This window comes from Typha latifolia, chromosome 11 (genome assembly GCF_019914945.1).
Source record: "Typha latifolia isolate L0001 chromosome 11, TyphaL0001v2, whole genome shotgun sequence".
NCBI lineage: Eukaryota > Viridiplantae > Streptophyta > Magnoliopsida > Poales > Typhaceae > Typha > Typha latifolia.
In genome coordinates, this window is record NC_133096.1 from 8766232 (window position 1) to 8785213 (window position 18982).

Below are 18982 nucleotides of genomic sequence, written 5' to 3' on the forward strand. Positions count from 1 at the left end.
TACATGAACTTGTAGCAAATGTTTGACTGACAAATACATAGAAACCCATAAAGAGATTTATCAAAAAGAAAGGCTCAAAATTTAAGCATTGAGGAAGTGCAAATCATACACAACAATGGAAAGGCCCAAGCTTCATTTAATTGCTAACCCAGACATTTAGTACCTCATAATCACCAAGCACTGTTTCACATTAATATCGCAAAACATGACTAGGTTCTCGAAATGTCAAATCATTTTATAGCAACCGCTACATAGAAGATGCATGCCAAGCTGTTTTATGCACCACATGCTTAAACAGCTTATTTTATGGTTAATCCTGGTAGCAATGTCTTCGCTACAGATAGTACTGAAGTTGTGACCATAACAGATACTAGATCCTCACCACAACTTATTCAGGGAAGCTAAAAATGAAGTATTAGCCTTTCAAGCAGGAAAAGGACTAGTAAGTGATAAAGGTTGCATTCTGAAAGCCTTCAAGAGAATAAACTACTGGTTATTGTCGTTGCTGTTGTCGTCGGAGATATCACTCTGGACCGTATCCTCTGCAGTAGCATTATTCCCATCTATGAGCAAAACAGAATTTCCCTGAATAAGCTGAGACTGGCTTTTATTGACCTTTAAAGGAGAAGAAATTTCTAAATAACACTAGATAACTCAGATGTACCTTCATTCTCATTAGATGCATAGGGTGCGCGGCGAGAACGCGCTTGCTGATGCGTAGGCTGAGAGAAGCATCAATGCCAAACAAAGATGTTACACAGTGTAGAAGTAGATGTTAAAGCAAAAATCAATAACTAGCGAATGAAAAGTTTCAGTAACAAAAAGGAAAAATAAACTTTTGAAAATGAAAGGTACTTATAACCACAGTTGTAAGGACCGGAATCGGACATTGACTTGGTTGGGTCATTCTTTTAGTAATACATGTTTAACATTATCAAAATTGATAAACTTATGGTTTTGCATATCAAAGCTAACATTATATTGATCAATTTTTGAATAATAACACATAGTATGTTATTAATTATTAACTAAACATTTCCAACATATAAATACAGCTTATTAGTAAGGAATATAAAATTATATAGAACTATAGAAGTCAATCCATTTGATAAATTAATAATCACAAAATTTTAAAACACTACTTATTAGATATACCAAAAACTACAACTTTTAGCATAACTAAGTCATTTATATTTTCCCAACTATCATTTTATTAACAATAGGATAAAAAAACCCTTAAGATAAACAATAAAATAACTAAATATTAAGGATTATTAGATAACTATGCAAACATAAATGACCCGATCGATTCACCAAAAAACAGCTGGGTTGCATGGACAGCCATTTAAACCGCCGGGTAAGCAGGTTTTCTTTCTAGATCGGTTGCTTTTCCGCTTTGATGTTAAAACTGAAACAACTTTATGGTCTATTCCCCATCCGACCACCAGCTCTGGCTATGATAACTATGCTTCTAACTAACAAGTTTGGAGGGACTAGAAAAATACCTGCAATTTTGGGCGAAGTGCCTCGAGGGGTCCTTTTGGTTTGTTAGGATGTGCTCCTTGCTGTCATCAGTCCATTAGTCAAACAAAAGTAGATAGAGATACAAACTTAGGATCCACACTTGGTCTTGAGAGCTACAATTACATCAAACTTAGCTAAAGAACACAATTTCAAATTTAAAGTACCTTGCCTAAAGCCCAATCAGCAGAATCAAAGTATGCTCGTTCATGGTCCTGGACAGAATATTTCTGATTGTTATATCTAAAAGGATAAGAAAAAAAGAGCACCTATCTTCTCAGCTTTATGCATCTGTACATAGGGATTGTCAATAAAAACACTAATCAGGTCAAACTGAAATTAAATGATTATAATCACCTTGGATATAAGTGGAGGTTTTCTAGGCAAAATTCCACCATATTTTTTCTTCACTGCTTCCTCCTGCTAACAGATGGTCACATCAGAATTTGCAGGTCACTGATCTACCCTTGAAATGCAAAACAATATATCTAACCACATGATTGAAGTTTCATAACCACCTTGATATATTTGAATCCAGTACACGTGGACAGGAAATGTGGGAATGCTTAATAATAACCACAACAGATTAAAGAGAGAAAAGTTTCACCTCCTCCTTGGCCGAGGGCATCCCACTCCCTTCAGTTTTGTCCACAATTTGTGTTCCCTCCTCAGCAACATGACCATCAAGCTGCACTTCGCCAGCATCGGCAGACATAGCGCACTGAAAAACATCCAGGCAAATTGCAATTGCAAATCTATCATTTATAAATTACTGCTCCTAAGGAAAACTGATGACTTGAACTTCTGAAAGAAACATGCACTAGAATTTTTGTTCAAATAGGCTAGAGTTGAGGCCTTTGACGCCCAACAGGTAAAGTTCTAGAATGAACTACTCCGCTGGAAGCAAGGTGAGTTTGTGGGCATCAAGAATATTAGAAAAAATTTATCTTCCTTAATAAATTTCCCCTAATATATGAGAAACTTATAATTTTTTAAGGCGGATTGGAAAACAGGTGGGGCATAATGCTCGTTTTTACTCTCTATTCCTTTCGTACACTTTTCTTTTTTTGGAGGTGGGTGGTATATTTATATTTCCTACAATGAAAGAATATAGGGTTCTGCAGATCTAGTTAAGCTCCTGGTTAGATCACAAGATTAAAGCAGTGATAAAAGTAACCTTCAAGCTCCAATTTTTCCCCCTAGAGTATCAAGTTTTAAGTAGACCTTTTCATACTTTATTCTCAAAATTTCTAGAGAATTTGCATGTAGAATTAGTTCTCACATTTTACATAAGAAAGTGCAGATTCCAAATTGATAAATAGTTTACAGCTTTACATAACCGAGATTTCTAACTTTATTCCCATTTACAATGTCATCAAACAACTTAATGGTACATTAGGCCAGCATACAATTTTCAGTTCAATTACTACAGAATGCAATGTTTATAGCACTATGAAACCAAAACTAAAAGAAAATTCCTTCCTATTCAATGCAACAATGTTACTACCTAAACGTCTCTAAACATGTCTACCTGATCTGCCTTTTTTTAAATATTCCATTTTTCAAAGAGGAAAATGCAAGTCCCTATATTCCAGAAATGTCATACACTCATAGTTAGTCTTTACTTTGCTTATCATTTCTTTTTTCTTCTGTATGAGTATCCTTCTGGGGGGAGTTTGAAAGGTTGATCTTGGTTTGTGTGATTTAAACTGAAATCCCAGGTTTACCTATCCGTTAATGGGTGATTAGTTCTTCCCAAGTGATCATAAGGGAGGATTCATAACCTTTTCCCCAGAATTTGATCCTTCAAGCAAAAATGCCTAAACTTTAAACAAAAGAGGCTAAAATGTGAAGTATAGCTAGACATGGAGCAAGAACAAACTTTTCCTATTAATAGAAAGATATGATCTATGAACCAGCTAATGACTTATATTTAAGCACCCTTGGCAACACTTTGTAAGATAGGGCTACCTTGAATATGTGGTCGAGCCACATCTCAGATACACAAGTACCTGCTTAGGGCAAGTATATTAGAGACTTGGAGAACAGAAAACTAGAATCCTAGTTTCAAAATACTTCAATAGTTAGGCATTACATATCCATCCCACAATGCTTAGGCATGGAATGACAATGATAATAATTATGGTGCCTAGTGTGGGTCTATGGTTCTTGTCATATCTCACAAAGATGGTCCAACAAATAACTTGCTGGATTTCTAGGGGTAAACAGCTGAGATGAAAGGTGGAAATACATGAGAAGCTCTTTCTCTCTTAAGAGTACAGAATCTCGGAATCATAATGCTAGAGTTATACAGACAGTCAAAATCATTACTACTTAAAGCTAACTACTACACAATCAAAAACCATTCCATCTGCAATCCTATTAATAATCTTTTGTAGTCATAAGACTACAAAAAAATTCTCATTACTTACCAAAGAATAATTGTTGAATTCATCCTCATTAGAGACCCATGTAATTTAAACCTTAAAGCACTTTTAGTTATAAAGTAAATGAACGAAATGATTAGTTTGGACCAAAATGGACCACCCCAAACAGATTGATGTTTATTTTGCTCTCATTGAGCACTTATCCACCAAATGTCACCTAAATCCAGTTTGCCCATTTGCCAGAATAGTTAGTGGCTCCAAAAAAAGTAAGAGAAAACAAAGTACCCAATTCCAACAGACCTAGAGGACAATTTAGACTAATAAGATCTTACTCCTTAAAAGTCAAATATGAATCAGCACCTACAAATGAACTAAATCACAGAATTCTTGATTTGTCCGTCAAATTCCATTTTCCCAATCATGTTATCAAATATCATTACACCCCCCCATTGAGATAGATCATGGCAATCGTCCTGAGTCCTATTTGGTTATTAGACTTAATATGAAAATAACCTATGATAAACTGAGTTGAGATGTTGTTTTACTGGTTTAAGATAAATTGAATTTCCCTGCTAAATGGGAGCAACGGATAAATGCTTGTATTTCTACCTCTCCATATGCATTTCTTATTAATGGATCTTGAATTTCCCTGCTAAATGGGAGCAACAGATAAATGCTTGTATTTCTACCTCTCTATATGCATTTCTTATTAATGGATCACCTTCTCACTAGTTTAATGGTTAGGCAAGGTGGCCGGCTGTCACCCTTCTTAGTTATTTTGTGCAACCAAATTTTAACGCTATGATGAATGAGAATATGCTGTCTAGTTATCTTGATGGTTTTTATATTAATGATAATATGAAAATCTGTCACTTATTGTATGTTGATACTGTGTTAGTTATTACTAAAGCTACAAAACATAACTACTTGATTTTAAAATGATATTACGGATTCTTATCATGTTTTGACTCATCAGGTCAATAGGGCTAAATCGGCTTTCTATATCCGTAAGTGGTCCAACCCTATCCTAGGTCGCAATATGGAGTCTTGGTTAAATGTGCTTATGGGGTCTAGTGGTCTACCCTTTCTTTTATGTTGGGGTCTTCATTTTGCTTCCCAAGCCAATTGTGCTTCTATCTTGTCTAGGGCTAATGGTAAGTTAGATAATTGGAAGTATAGCACCCTCTCAGGTCAGGCGTTCTACTCTTATTAAATCCACCCTCCATGCTCTGCCTACTAGTCCCTTGCTTGTTTTTCTGTTCCGTTAGCTATTGATAGTAAAATTAATTAAGTTTGTTTGGTCTTTTTTGTAGAAAAAACAAGTGTCGGTAAGTGATTTGCATTTGGTTGACTAGCAATCTGCCTCCTCGAGGAGCTTGATGGGATTGGTGTCTAGAACTCCGGGACAGCTGCTGGACTATGCCCAGTCCTCGTGCCTTTGATATATTACAGGGCTGCCCCAAGGCTTGGGTCCACTAAATACTTGCCAAGTTCGGTTTCTATCATCCCTAGCAACAGAGCTAAGAAGTCTCACCTTTTTAAGCTCTATCACTCAACCCTTGTTCAGATGAGGCTCGGCCTCCACAAACTTTCGGCCCACGAGGGCCAAGGGCTCTACAATCTACACAAGGCTGTAGACCAGAGAGCAGTATGACTTTCCTTCCCAAGAAAATGTTTAATAAGCACATGCTGCACATCATGGCCGTTAGAGTTGAAAGCAGCAAGGGAAGGCCACAGCATAGACCTAACATGGGTGACAGATTTGGCCCAAAGCCGAGAATAAAATAACATCGATTGTTGGCTTCAACCGTTCTTTATAATTTTTCAAAAGAATGGGGTTTAGACTCGTAATATGCCATCATAAAATTATTCCAATTCTTGTCCAACCTATGATTGTCCTTTTGACTATCCTCACAATATTTTTATTCAAAAAAAGCTATTCTTGAACCAATTATAGATGTATGTGGACCAAAAAACAAGTTCCCATTTGGGCTCCAGATTAATAATATCTCTTTGCATCGCATTTGGATATGTTGCCAAATCTGCCTTCACGCTGCACATAGCGGATAGACTAGATTAATATATCCAGATAAAATCATTAATCCGGACACGGAAAAAGGTAGCAAGCGAGTCCCACCACTACCTTATCACTCCCCTCTAATTCGATTTCTTTACCCCAATAACTGCAGGTTAGAAGATGATGCATTGCACAAAGAATAGTATGATGAGCTATTTTTAAGATGTTGTGAAAAGGTGGTTGTGGCATTTTGTTGAACAAGTTGAGTGCAGCTGTGTTTGTTCCTTGTGTCGACGTATGTAGGGGGTGCACTTATATTTGATAAGGATTGAGAATGGAATTTGACAGACAAATTGAGAATTCTGCAAATTAGTTTAATTGTAGGTACTGATTCATATTTGTCTTTTAAGGAGTAAGATCTCATTAATCTAAATTGTCCTCTAGGTCTGTTGGAATTGGATATCTTCTATGGTGGAAACCCCAACAAAACCAGATGCAGAGCAAAAAAAATATATTTTTCGGCCCTTGCCTAACAAACCAGTGCAAAATTTTACGTCTTTTTATGTGTGAGGTGGTACATTGCTTAGGGATATTAAATACTGAAGGGCAAGTATTACATCAATACTTTTCAACTTCTTTTCCATTTTCTTTCACCTTAATCCGCTTGACATAAAACCACACAAGTTCTTCTTCTCCCTTTCATTTGACTAGCACTTTCTCCTTCTATATTAGTTTCATTACTCTCTTCTTCATCAATATCAATTTCAATAGGTACATTTTCACTAACAGCATAAGATGATTAAGAAAGATTCTTGATTACTGAATCTGAAATCTACATACAAAAAAACAAAAACAGAAGTAATACTTAAATTTTAATTTAATACAAATAATTAGAAAACCAAGTTATCATAGATTAGACCAAATACAAAATTAGTCAATTGCCATTTGAAACACAATTCTTCACATCATCACAAGCAACAATAAAGAAAAAAAATAAAGAATTGATTAGCTACAATTAATTGACACATCAGTGAGCACATTAAGATGTAAAAAAAATATTAGCTATCTATTATGCTATTCTCTCACATGAATTTACATAATGATCTAAAACAAAGGCTTAGCTACAATAAATAACTGACAGTGATCACATTAAGATGTAAAGAATATTATCAATTAATGTTTAAAAAAACCTCTTGCCGACGGAGGATGAGATTTGCCGGAGAGGGTCCCGACGGAGGCGGCTTGAGGATCCCAACGGAGGAGGACGCCGGGAGGAGGCTAGGTGGAGGAGGACGAGGACGAGGCGGCGGGCCGGCGGCTTGAGAAGGAGGACTCGAAGGAGGAGCGACTGTCCGAATGACAGCAATTGGGAATTTTAAGGGAATTAGGGTTGTGTTAGTAGTGCTCGGTTTATATACCGAGTCTATCGAGCCGAGCCGGAGCAGGTCAACCTTTTGATATGTAGTCACTTTCCAAGCTTACCTTCCTGGCTTCCTTCATGTCTCCCACTCACTTTTCTTACTAGTTTTCTCTAAGAAAGTGGGTGATTTAATACATCTCCGCGTCATCCTTAGCTTTGGACTCGACGCACCTGATCCTGGCCCGTACTCGGACCCATTGGGCCTCTCCGGCTTAGCACCTCTTAAAGTTAAACGTGGATGGATCCTTCTCTACAGTGAGGTCCTTTCTCTCTAGCTCGCTCTCTCTGCTTGCACTCCGAGAGGGGCTTCTTTCTCCATTATCCTCGTCCAATTTGACTATCAACCTCTTTATCCATATTTTCGGTGGCAAAATGCATCCTCCTAAGCGTTTATATCACCTTATTGAAAATATTCAAACTCTCTTGTCTAGTTTCAGTATCATCAATATTACCTTTATTTACCGCGATGCCACTATGGTCGCTAATGGTCTCGACCGAATTGGAAAACATTTTTCCTTTTCTACTATATCACCATTGTATAAAAGGTACTATAAAAGCTTTAAAATTATTAAAAATAATAATTTTATATATTGTATTCGGATTGAAACATTTTGATAACCCTAATAAGTGCCATTGATTAATACAATAGTAACTCATCGACTATTCTAAAATTAAAATTATTATAAAATAATAATTTTTATATTTTATATTTTTTATTTAGCCCTTCTTTTTTTATATAATATAATATAATATTCTACCAGAAAAGTCAACGTCGCATCGATTAAGTATTCATATATAACAATAAGGATTCTTTTTTATTTACACCTTATATTATATGTTTATTATAGTTTACATATTGTTTGTATGGTACATTATTATTTTACTAGTTGTAAATTGCCGTAAGTTTAGTAAAAATAAAAATAAACGCATAATATAAGGTGTGTAATTAAAAATAAATATCTAAATTAATTTTAATCACTTGGCCATTCAAAATTATAGTCTAATTAAGATAAAAGAAAATCTAAACCTATAACCTCTTGTGTGAGTTAGAATGACTCAAGTACTAAGCAGCTATAATAGTGATATGTATGTACTATGGTATGTATGTATCAAGGTTAGATTTTCTTTTATTCTCTTATTCTCTTATAAGGAGAGAGAGCTTCACTTTGATTCTCATCATCGTAGCTTTTAGTGCTACTACCAGATCATTCAACTACTATGCTTTATTGTCTGATGTTGATCAGTCTACTCTTGGAAACCTCCATTGTTGTGGTACGTGTCTTTCACTGCCCTCAATGCCCATCTTAGCTCTCGGATGGCCAATCATGGCCAGACAGCATTTCTTTCTTTATTTTTGACCAAGTATTATAGCCACCTTTTTGCTTCATAAGAGAGACATCGGTATAGACTTGAATATTATCTTTGATTCGGTGCAACTTATACTAGACAAGCATCCAATTCCTTTAACTAATCAACATTACAATAATTTTGTGAAAAAAAAAGTTAAGATATAATATAGGGAAATTTTACTTTTATTAGTGCTTAAAACTACTGTGGTCAACTCTAACAAATCCGTCATCTTATATTTTACTTTGATTATTATTTTATACATAAACTGGTCGTCTAACTACGATATGTTACGTTGGATTTGAAATTCGAAAAGAAAACTGGTATTTTAGTAAAAACGAAATAAAATTAGAGAGAGGAGAAAGACTTTTCCACTTAGTCATAAGTTGGTAAAAAATCTCGTAAAGAAGGGACGTTGTTACTAAGAAGCAAATTGTGGGGGTGTAGTTGATTATTTTTTGGGTTAGATTAAATAATATATTATTATTTTAATCACTCTTCCACATTTGTTAATACAATAATATAGCAATAAATCACACCAATGCTTGTTTTTGGTTACAGATTGATTACCCAAGTCTTCCTCCCGAGACTTGGAAAACAAAAAGTTACTACGTTTTGCGTTTTAGCCACCGAAACCACGAACAAGTTCATTAGTGCCAGTTCTGGTGCGCTTTTAATGCAAAATGTGAACAGAGACTTGTGGTTGCCCGTCCCTTATTCCCATCTTCCATTATTGCTATATATGTACTTTTTTTCTTTTCTTTTTTTTCTGGATAAAAGGTTTATATGTACTTCATCTCTGCAGTATTCCATTACTAACCGGGGGGGGGGGGAGAGAGAGAGAGAGAGAGAGAGAGAGAGAGAGAGAGAGATGGTGTTTCCAAGGAGTGCTGTACCAAAGATACTACTCCACTGGTTGCTCACATGTTACAGAGCAGCGAGGAGGGTAAGGAGCTATGGATTCCTCCACAAGATTAATCCTTCAAACCTATACCAGGATCCTAATCCCTTGTACGCCAGTGTGACCAAGTGCTCGTTGGAAGGGAGAGGAGCCCAAACTTTGCTATGTGACATCCAAGGAAGCCTCTTGGGATCTAAATCTCCATTTCCTTACTTCATGTTGGTGGCATTTGAAGGTGGTGGCCTTTTAAGGGCTCTACTTCTGCTGCTCTGTTATCCAGTTGTACGGGCCTTGGGCCAGAATGGAGAGGCTAGTTTAAAGATCATGACCTTTTTCACCTTCTTTGGGTTAAGGAAGAAGGACATGGAGCTTGTAGCCAGAACTGTGCTGCCGAAGTTCTACTTGGAGACCCTCCATTTTCAAGCCTACGAGCTCTTGGCCTCCAATGGACGCAAAGTGGTGATCACCAGTTTGCCTAGAGTTATGGTCGATAGCTTTTTAAAAGAGTATCTTTGTGTTAATAAAGTGGTTGGAGCCGAGCTCCAGGTGGTGAAAGACTGCTACTTTACTGGGCTCATCTCTGGCTCGTATCTCTCTAACAAGCAAAAGGCACTCAAGGATCTCTTTGGAGAGGCCAAGGCTGATGTGGGTCTTGTGAGCTTTTCTAACCCAAATGATCACCTCTTCATTCCCTACTGCAAGGCAAGCCACTTCTTTCTTTCTCTCTCTTTCTTTCTTTCTTTCTTTCTTTCCTCGTTCTTCACAGTTAACAATATTTCAGGAGGTGTATGTGGTTGCAAAGTGCAGCTGTGGCGTAAGCTCTACAATGCCGAGAGAAAAATATCCGAAGCCTCTAATATTCCATGACGGCAGACTAGCCTCTTTTCCCACCCCTTCGTCCGTCTTATCCCTCTACTTATTCCTCCCCATTGGACTTATCCTCGCCTTTATCCGGATCACCTCCGGACTTATCCTCCCTTACAAGTTCCAGTACGCCGTCGTCGCCATCACCGGCATGCGCTACCGCGTCGACGGCCTCCGACGACCCTCCGTTCCCGGCGCTAACGGCGGCAAGGGCGCGCTCTACGTTTGCACCCACCGGACGCTGCTCGATCCCGTCATGCTCAACGCAGCGCTGCAACGGTCCGTGCCGGCCGTCACGTACAGCCTCAGCTGGACGTCGGAGATCATCGCACCGATGAGGACGGTGAAGCTGACGAGGGACCGCGAGCGCGACGCTGGGATCATGAGGGGTCTGCTGGAGGTGGGCGACCTAGCAGTGTGCCCGGAGGGAACGACGTGCCGCGAGCCGTATTTGCTAAGGTTTAGCCCGCTGTTCGCGGAATTGGCGGACGTGATCGAGCCGGTGGCGATGGACGTGGCCGTGGGGACGTTCTACGGGACGACGGCGAGCGGGCACAAGTGGCTGGACCCGGTCGTGTTCATGATGAATCCAATGCCGGGTTATCGGGTGAAGTTCTTGGGTAGGGTGGCGGAGGAGATGACTCGGGCCGGGGGTCGTAGCGCGGCGGAGGTGGCGAACCTGATACAGAGGCAGCTGGCCGACGCGCTGGGGTTCGAGTGCACCGGGTTGACTCGGAAGGACAAGTACTTAATGCTGGCTGGTAATGCAGGGGTGGTAGGGGGGGAGAGGAAGCAATAGGTGCAGCGCTGCAAGATAATTAATAAGTTTCTGCCAGTAACCAAGCCTAGCTAGATGTGTGATCTCTGTTTGTTTCTTGGTTATATTACTTCTACGTTATTTCCTTTCTTTGTTACGTCCAATCTATAATAAAATCAGGGCCTCGTTTGGTCCTCTCGAGCACATGTTTTTTTTTTTTTTTTTTTTTTTTCCCGAATAAATTTATGTTAACCTCTTAAATATAAATTAAATACCAGTAACTATAATTTTACTTATATTTTTATTATTTAGTTGTAAAACGTGAAATTTGATAGAAGTAACTTTAAGTATTTTGGTTATTTTCTGCTGATAATAAATTTTACTTAGAAAATATACATAATTTTATCATGGTCTCCACTTATAATAAAATTTAATGCATAATTAATTAAGTGATAGTGTAACAAAATGTACATAAACGTTCGATTTGATTATAAAATATATTTTAAAAATATTTAATTAATTAATAAGTAGATCAAACACCACATATAATTATAGCGATTTTATAAAAAAAAAAGAGAGGCAAGCGTCTTCTTTCATTCATTAGAAGATTAAAAACTCTAGAAATTCAACACCTACATCCAAAATTAAAAGCCAACATTAAAAGCCTCAAACCACCCAACAACCAGCAAAACTAGGTAGCCAACCTAAAACACATCAACTGCGACCAGCTAAGCTAGCAATAGCATACGACTCCGCAAGCATTTAACAAAGGGTTTAGAAAACCCTACAGGCTTTTACCACCAAACAAAAAACATTACCACATAACAACAGTCAAGTTTAAATTCAAAAAGTAACTGAAAATTAAGAAAGCTAGCAATCTCATCATCAATCATCAATCATCAATCATCGTGCGTCTAAAATCGATATATTTTTCTTTCTAAGATTTAAAAGGGTTAATATACTACAAAAAAAAATAAAAAATAAATGAGAGGTCTCTGTGGGAGGAAATAGACGGTAGTTTATTTAGGGTTCGTGTATCTACAAAGGCTGAAGAAAGTCTTATGACCCACTCACTTCGTCTCCATCAATCACATATGAAAGCAATCAAGGATGTGATGGTACGGTAGATATGAACTACCTCAACTTAAAAACGCCCACCTACATTTTGTCCTTCTTCAACTGCTTGTTAGGCGACCACGATCCACGATCCACGATCGAGTCTTTTTGATTTCATTCTATAAAACTGAATAAGTTACCTTAAAATTCAGTTTACCTTCCGTCCTTTGATTTCTCCTAGGATGGATATATACTTGGTGGTTTGAGATTTATTTTATTAAGCTTGTGATTTTTCTTTTTAATACATTATTGAGTTTAAACTAAGTACGTATACCAAAAGCAGAGCTACAAATGATTCAATAAAAATTATTATTATTTTTTCCTTCTAATCTAACAGTTAAAATTAAATAATATTAAATAAAATTATCCATTAATTTTATCAATGGAAGACATTTTTTTCACTTCAAATAACGGTGAAGCTACAATGGTCCTTCAAGGCATCAAGGAGCTCATTAAGATATCGGACAGAACTATCAAATGATTCTAGAGTGACTGTAGCTATGCTATTAAAGCAATTAATGGCTATGACAAATCTACGGGAGGGAGGATTCATTCAATCGTAGAGGAATTTTTTAAGTGGATTTCCTTTTATTCTTCTTCTATATAAGGATTTTTTGTTATTCGAGCCGACGTCAGTTGTGCCATTCAGCATCGTGTTTCTTTTGCTTGGGCTAGATCTCCCTTAGATCAAAATTATCAACCATGCTTAGCATTGATGGTAAGGGCTCAAGGAGTCAAGGGCCATTTAAATGGAGTTTTATGTAGTGATCGGAACAAGCCATAGTTGAATTAAAGCAATCATTCTTCGTGCCTATTGCCTCCGTTTGGTGCATTTCTTGCTGTCCTGGCACGTCAGTAACAGAGATAAAACATTTCTCATGTTTGATTTACCTATATCAAACATTAGTATCTTATGTCTAGCTATTTCTTTATCATAGCAAGTGCATGTTCCCATTCAAAGGAGGGAGACACTACAAACAATGCAAATTTAGAGAGACATCCATGCTCAATGTGATGACAAGTCGTAAGAGAGAGAGAGAGAGAGAGAGAGAGAGAGAGATGACGGAAAGATTACATAAAGATAAATATTTTTTTGCTGTCAAGTAATAATACTGGTAAAATATATTTTATTAGAACTGCTGGCAGAAAGAAAAGCACGATCCGACTCATACAATGAAGTAAGAAGTCCAGGAAATATTACCGCGGGAGAAAGCATCTTGATAACATGAAACTATATCAAGCAGTATCCTGCTTATTCCGGGTACATATTATCTAAGGTAAATAGGTAAGAACATTGCATTATTGATGTCTTCTTTAACTGCACCATTTACTGCCTGCTTCAGTAGAGGTCTTCCAGGTCCAACCAAAATCAGAATAGGAAGAAGCAGGGCACAAGCGCGATGCATATGATGCCCAAGGTTGCAACGATGGCTCCTTGATCAAATGCCCTTCGCAAGCTTCCCACCCTAGAGAAATGTTGGAAAGCTAAATATCCAGCTATGGCCAAGGAAACAATTGCACCACCTTGAGTTCCTCTGTTTATGAAGAAGAAAAAAGGCAGCAATGTGAGGCATGAATTTAGATGTTTGATTGAATGGTAAATGTATATGCCAATTCAATGGAAGCTCTTGTTGCATCTGATTTTCACTAGTTTTCACCGTTCCCTGAAACCAATACTTTCAAGGTTTATTTTAGTAGAGTTCATCATCATAGAATTGATTTGGACCATTTTCAAGTGACTTCTTTACAATAGGAAGGTAAGAAAATATACACCTTTCATTTTAATTCTTTAAAAAAATTGAAGACAGGTTTCCTAATGAGTATTAACGATGCTGATAGCAGTCAAAGTATAGCATGATAGCACAAATATTTCCATAAAACAAGTTGAAGTTCCATAATAGAAGGATAGAGTATTACTCATGGTTTAGCATGTACCAACCTTAGGGTCAATGCTTGATATGGAGCTACGATCACAAGCAGCATTGTCAAGAAGGGAAGATCCAATTCACCTTTAACATTTAGGAGAATACATATTGATACTCAGTACATGAAATTTGAGCAGAAAATGGCCAAAATCTGAAGTTAATTGTTACCCGTCAAGCATACCTGGAATGAAGTAGAATAGACGAACCAGAAGTGCCAGGAAAGCAGTCCACATACCATATTCACCCCTGAGAATAAGCAGCGCATTATAACCAGGTAATGTGGAGAAGCTTACTTTCACATCTAGGAACCAAATTTGGATTATCACAGAATATTTTTTCTTTTTTCTTTCTAAACTAATCTGAGATACAAATTCTTTTAGTGTAAGCTGTACGATTTAGTTAAGCAAATTTTCTTCTCACTTGATCCATGATATGATACTTTCGGGAGCTTGCAGAGCAACCAGTGGAACAAGAAATGATTTCTGGATGGCTGTGCCTTTGGCAAGCATCAGAACTCTGCGGAAAAAAAAGAGTCACTAGAGAAGTCTTAAATCATATACATAGATGCACTCAGTTATTCTAGCATAAAAATATGCATAAGGTTTCAGTTATGTTACACTAGAAGATCATTCTGCGTATCAATTTTCATATTTCTATATAACTGTGTAGCAAGGCAGAATAAGGTAAAATAACAGATGCTAAGTAAGTTTGGAGACCCTGTAATCCTTGAGATCACCATCTAATTAACTGCAGTATCTTGTATAAAAATGTTTAAAAGAGCAACCATAACCAATGGATAATTCAGCCTGTACCCAAGCCAATAATAACGGAAAGCTGGCTTGATATTACGTCAACTTTCTGGAAAAAAGAATATATATATATATATATATATATAATGGTAAAAAAATCCAACAACCGTCAATCTCAAGAGGTGATAGGGACACCACTTGAGCAAGCACATTTTAACACAGAGTGAGCATTTCCTAGTTCTTAAAAAATTGACATGGCATTATGGCAATCAACAAGGTATAGAAGACACTAAGGGGCGTGCTAAATTATACTTTGGCAGATTTTCCAATGTAAGGGCCCGTTTGCACAAAGCAATGCAAAACTCATGAAAATTCAGAGTTCCTCAAGAAAATCTTGTCAAGTAGGAAATATTTCTTGAAGACTTTCTAGAGACCTTTTTGCAGGAAAAAATTCCCACGATACATACTCTTCCAAAGAAAAAAGAAAAAAGAAAAAGAAAAAGAAAATAATCTACTTCCAACCAATCAGCTCCATACCTTTCATCCTCCACTGAGATGGTACAGGCCACCCGTATTGCAAGCAAGGGTTCGATTGACATGGTGGATTACATGTGGAAGGGGACAAGATGCTGCATGGTCAGTCACTCTCTCTAAGTTTTTCCTCCAATTTTTCCTATGAGTACCCAGACAACAAAACGTGGGTCATTGGAAAAAGAGTGAAAGTGAAAAGGGTTGATATAGGTTACAGGGCTTCAACCTATAGAGGTAAACTTTTGAGTGGATTGTATTCCAATAGATGTGTCAAACCTCAAATATAACCTTACGGAAATAAGAGATGAAATCTTCAGCAAACTAGATTTCAGTCGCATATGTCAAACCTCAAATATAACCTTTAAGTAAAAAGTGAAGCGTGTCCCTTTAACATGCACACAAGATTAACCTCTAAAAAAAAGGGTTATTAATAAGCTCCTTGTATAAACAATCACATATCCCTTGCTTATGTTTCTCCATTTAAATCTTTTTGAGGCATTACATCAAACAGAACAATGGCATAAAGTTCGAACCACAACAAAGAGGAAAGCAAGAAGGTACAGAGATCAGAGCTCAAAAGTTCACGAAAACTCACGCAGCGGAAACTGCAGAGACCCACTGCAGCGTCACCGCAGTGACCGGTGGAGCGGCAAAGCAGACAGCTCCCCGGCCTCTCTTCCTCAAAGATCTCTCGGGCAAAACAACCCTGTGAGCTTAAAATAGCACCGACCCATATGAGAAAAAACTCCTCCAGAACAAAACCAAAACGTAAAGGGAGGATTTTGAGGCTAGAATAATGGGTTTCAAGCAGTTCCATGTACATTACCTAAGAGAATTGGGCGCTGTACCGGTCGTGGTGATACCATGGAGAAGAGAATGTCTGGGAGCGTCATGTCTGAGCTTTGGATGGGGAATAGAATGTGGGAAAGAGTGGGAGAGGAGAGTGAATTGAAGAGTGGACATCGTTGCTGCTCTCCGCTCTAGCTTCGATTGGGGTAATTATAGAAACGGAGAGTGATGAAGTGGGATCAGGAAAGCGGAAGAGGGAAGAGACGAGCGACGAAGGCGAAATGTGACGATTGATGTATGTGCACGTGGAGCACCCTTTTCGGAATAGCGCTGATTTCGTGTCTATTTTACCGTGGATTTCGTCACCAAGATTTGACTGTGTCTCTGGAACTCTCCCTAGTTCAGATCCTTTTTCTTACTCTTTTTTTTTTGTTCCTTTTCTCTTCTGCTGAAATTTAGGGAAAATTTATGAGTTAGAGAGTCTCGAAAAGAAAAAAGGTTAGATCTGATACAATCATACAGGATTTCTGGAAAAAAATAATAATAATTCTTTGGATCTCTTATTTACCATCATTTTGTGGATATATACTATTATTTTTGTAATATAGGAAAAAATATTAAGGGAGAAATATTCTATTAAAACAAAATTATATTTATTAGAACACGGAAGATGGTTCATGTAGGATGATTGTGACAGTTGCGGTGTGGTTTTTTTTCTCTCAATAAAATATTATTCTTTAAATAATATCATTTTCACTAAATTAGTAGACTAGACTACTCGTACAAAATAGTCTCTGGAGAAAGAAAAATTGGAGCTTTGCAGAGATCCACCGATAAGTTTGTGATAAATAAGGCCATGATATCATTATATCATATAAGCATAAGCGACATTAATTTGTTCGTAGAGCACGAAAGACGACACAATTTTCTAGACAAATTTAACGAAGTTTTCCATCTATCCTACTCCAAGCTCTGAAATCTACTGCCTTCCATCTGCCCTGCTCTTCTTCAACTACACGCATAAACACAGCTGCCATAACCTGCCACAGCAACAATGGGGCAACGATTAGCAACAGTACTAAATCGAATTGGGTCCTATCGGAGTGTTTTGATGGATTCAAGGACTCACTTGGGTCGGTCAGGACGATCAATCCGGAGTTCTTAAAGTAGCAGTTCCAGAAGTTCCTGCCCCTGGACTGGTAGTATAGGTTCATGGCGATGGAAGCATGGGAGATGAGGTTATCTGGGTAGAAGCAAGGGCAGCCTTTCTGCAGTACACTGCAGTCCACCTGAGAGCAAGCGTAGTTCAAGTTCTCAAGCAGAGTCGCATCATCCGAGGATGGCTTCGCCACACACCAAGTTTTCTGCAATCAAAGGAGTAAATTTCTTTTTCTTCTTTTTCCGCTTTTGTTATAATAAGAGATGGAGATGTTTTTACCTGTGCCTGCACCAACTTCATGGTTTTCCCTGCAAACGAGTGAGATGATTATATGATCAAGTGGAAACTCCATGACAGGAGAGACTAAGAGAGCATTTAGTACCTGAGAAGACTAGACAGAGTAGTAGCAGAGCAAAAGAGTAGGCCAACTTGGTGGGGAGTACTTGTCTGGCCATTGGTAAAAATCCTTGTGAAATGGTAATCAGGAGGAGTAGAAAGATGAAAGATTAGAGAGAGAGAGAGATGGTAGGGGAGAATGGAGAATGGTGGGATTTTATAAAGTGGGGAAGAGGAAGTGAAACGGCAAATACAACGGCTATATTCTTGGCGCGGAGGTGGTGGGTAAATCTGGTAAGCGGAGGGGAGTCGAGAGCAGGTTGAAATAGAATAACGGGTCAATTATGGGGATCCAACAGTCGCCATGGGAGGAAGATGATGAGTCGCAAGAAGACAAAAGCGTGCTTAACTATTTCTAATTAATTAGCCTAAAACATTAGTTAAGTTGGCTTAACTTCATAAAGGCAAAAGAAGATACGTACCGAGCTAATTAAAAAAGTGTTTTAACCTGAGATATCTTATTGTACTCAGAGAACCTAATCACGTATGAGACTTATCATGTACATGTTGTATTTCATGTGTACATACATGTTAATGACCTCCCTTGATACTTACTAGTTATACTCAGCAAAATATAATTGAGGGAAAAAAACAAAAAACAAAAGGCTGCTGCACTCTTATTCCACTTCGCTCCTTGCTGTAAAGTTATCTCTTTAATCCAAAGGAAAAAGTCGTCCTTTTAATCGCCAAGTGCAGCTTTTGCAACAATTTCTTAGTAGAAAGATAAAAAGATTTATAAGAACAAGCGTGAGCCAACGGTGGACTGCCGAGTATCTGGAAATTTCTTACAGTTGGAGCTGCAGAGAATCCTTTCAGTAAGCAGCCGTTTTACTAATTATAATATAGCATTTATGACACCCAAACCATCAATTATAATAGAAAATAATAACAATTAGTAACGATCTGGAAATTATTGGAAGCGTTAATAGGTTATATGAGAACGTTTCAGAGTGCAGCAATTAGTGTTTGGAGCAACCCAAATGCTCACATATTTATATATATATAAAGATATCGTTCTATCTCGGAACCGCACCTTTAGTTAACAAAAATCAAGCACTTCCAATCACGAGTCGTCGTGGAGATTCCAACCATAGCCATGCTAA

General features: G+C 37.7%; 4 protein-coding genes across 5 annotated transcripts; 1 reads left to right on the plus strand and 3 right to left on the minus strand.

Annotated features, from left to right (window-relative positions):
- Positions 1 to 106: 106 nt before the first annotated feature.
- On the minus strand, positions 107 to 7305 carry LOC140797438 (uncharacterized). Its single transcript, XM_073150863.1, has 7 exons — positions 7116 to 7305; positions 2129 to 2242; positions 1879 to 1941; positions 1689 to 1736; positions 1506 to 1565; positions 665 to 722; positions 107 to 585 (listed from the first exon to the last, which is right to left on the minus strand). Exons 2-7 carry the CDS (start codon positions 2234 to 2236, stop codon positions 554 to 556), a joined length of 369 nt encoding a protein of 122 aa, XP_073006964.1. The 5' UTR covers positions 2237 to 2242; positions 7116 to 7305; the 3' UTR covers positions 107 to 553.
- Positions 7306 to 9467: 2162 nt separating this feature from the next.
- LOC140797435 (glycerol-3-phosphate acyltransferase 1-like) lies at positions 9468 to 11418 on the plus strand. Its single transcript, XM_073150859.1, has 2 exons — positions 9468 to 10295; positions 10375 to 11418. Exons 1-2 carry the CDS (start codon positions 9564 to 9566, stop codon positions 11254 to 11256), a joined length of 1614 nt encoding a protein of 537 aa, XP_073006960.1. The 5' UTR covers positions 9468 to 9563; the 3' UTR covers positions 11257 to 11418.
- Positions 11419 to 13440: 2022 nt separating this feature from the next.
- Positions 13441 to 17010, minus strand: LOC140797437 (cold-regulated 413 inner membrane protein 1, chloroplastic-like). Of its 2 annotated transcripts, XM_073150861.1 has the most exons (6): positions 16362 to 17010; positions 16131 to 16241; positions 14676 to 14771; positions 14437 to 14501; positions 14270 to 14339; positions 13441 to 13865 (listed from the first exon to the last, which is right to left on the minus strand). In XM_073150861.1, the coding sequence occupies exons 1-6, from the start codon at positions 16496 to 16498 to the stop codon at positions 13700 to 13702; spliced, it is 645 nt and encodes a 214-aa protein (XP_073006962.1). In that variant the 5' UTR covers positions 16499 to 17010; the 3' UTR covers positions 13441 to 13699. The 2 variants fall into 2 exon arrangements, with proteins under 2 accessions (XP_073006962.1, XP_073006963.1); XM_073150862.1 differs by lacking the exons at positions 16131 to 16241; positions 16362 to 17010 and adding an exon at positions 15542 to 15710.
- A 152-nt stretch (positions 17011 to 17162) lies between these two features.
- LOC140797440 (major pollen allergen Ole e 10-like) lies at positions 17163 to 18498 on the minus strand. The gene is made up of 4 exons (XM_073150864.1): positions 17866 to 18498; positions 17763 to 17791; positions 17454 to 17688; positions 17163 to 17364 (listed from the first exon to the last, which is right to left on the minus strand). The coding sequence occupies exons 1-4, from the start codon at positions 17936 to 17938 to the stop codon at positions 17333 to 17335; spliced, it is 369 nt and encodes a 122-aa protein (XP_073006965.1). The 5' UTR covers positions 17939 to 18498; the 3' UTR covers positions 17163 to 17332.
- Between the last annotated feature and the right edge of the window lie 484 nt (positions 18499 to 18982).

Excerpts from the sequence above, each read along its gene's own strand:
- LOC140797435 (XM_073150859.1), top strand. The coding sequence starts at position 9,564 with ATGGTGTTTCCAAGGAGTGCTGTACCAAAGATACTACTCCACTGGTTG. Across the intron at positions 10,296-10,374 it reads TCTTCATTCCCTACTGCAAG|GAGGTGTATGTGGTTGCAAA; the intron begins GCAAGCCACTTC and ends ACAATATTTCAG.
- LOC140797437 (XM_073150861.1), bottom strand. The coding sequence starts at position 16,498 with ATGTCCACTCTTCAATTCACTCTCCTCTCCCACTCTTTCCCACATTCT. Across the intron at positions 14,772-16,130 it reads GTCTCTGCAGTTTCCGCTGC|AGTTCTGATGCTTGCCAAAG; the intron begins GTGAGTTTTCGT and ends TTTTTTCCGCAG. Across the intron at positions 13,866-14,269 it reads TATCAAGCATTGACCCTAAG|AGGAACTCAAGGTGGTGCAA; the intron begins GTTGGTACATGC and ends CTTCATAAACAG.
- LOC140797438 (XM_073150863.1), bottom strand. The coding sequence starts at position 2,236 with ATGTCTGCCGATGCTGGCGAAGTGCAGCTTGATGGTCATGTTGCTGAG. Across the intron at positions 1,737-1,878 it reads AACCTCCACTTATATCCAAG|GACCATGAACGAGCATACTT; the intron begins GTGATTATAATC and ends TATTCTGTCCAG. Across the intron at positions 586-664 it reads TGCATCTAATGAGAATGAAG|GGAAATTCTGTTTTGCTCAT; the intron begins GTACATCTGAGT and ends CAGCTTATTCAG.
- LOC140797440 (XM_073150864.1), bottom strand. The coding sequence starts at position 17,938 with ATGGCCAGACAAGTACTCCCCACCAAGTTGGCCTACTCTTTTGCTCTG. Across the intron at positions 17,792-17,865 it reads ACTCTGTCTAGTCTTCTCAG|GGAAAACCATGAAGTTGGTG; the intron begins GTACTAAATGCT and ends ACTCGTTTGCAG. Across the intron at positions 17,689-17,762 it reads TGAAGTTGGTGCAGGCACAG|AAAACTTGGTGTGTGGCGAA; the intron begins GTAAAAACATCT and ends CTTTGATTGCAG.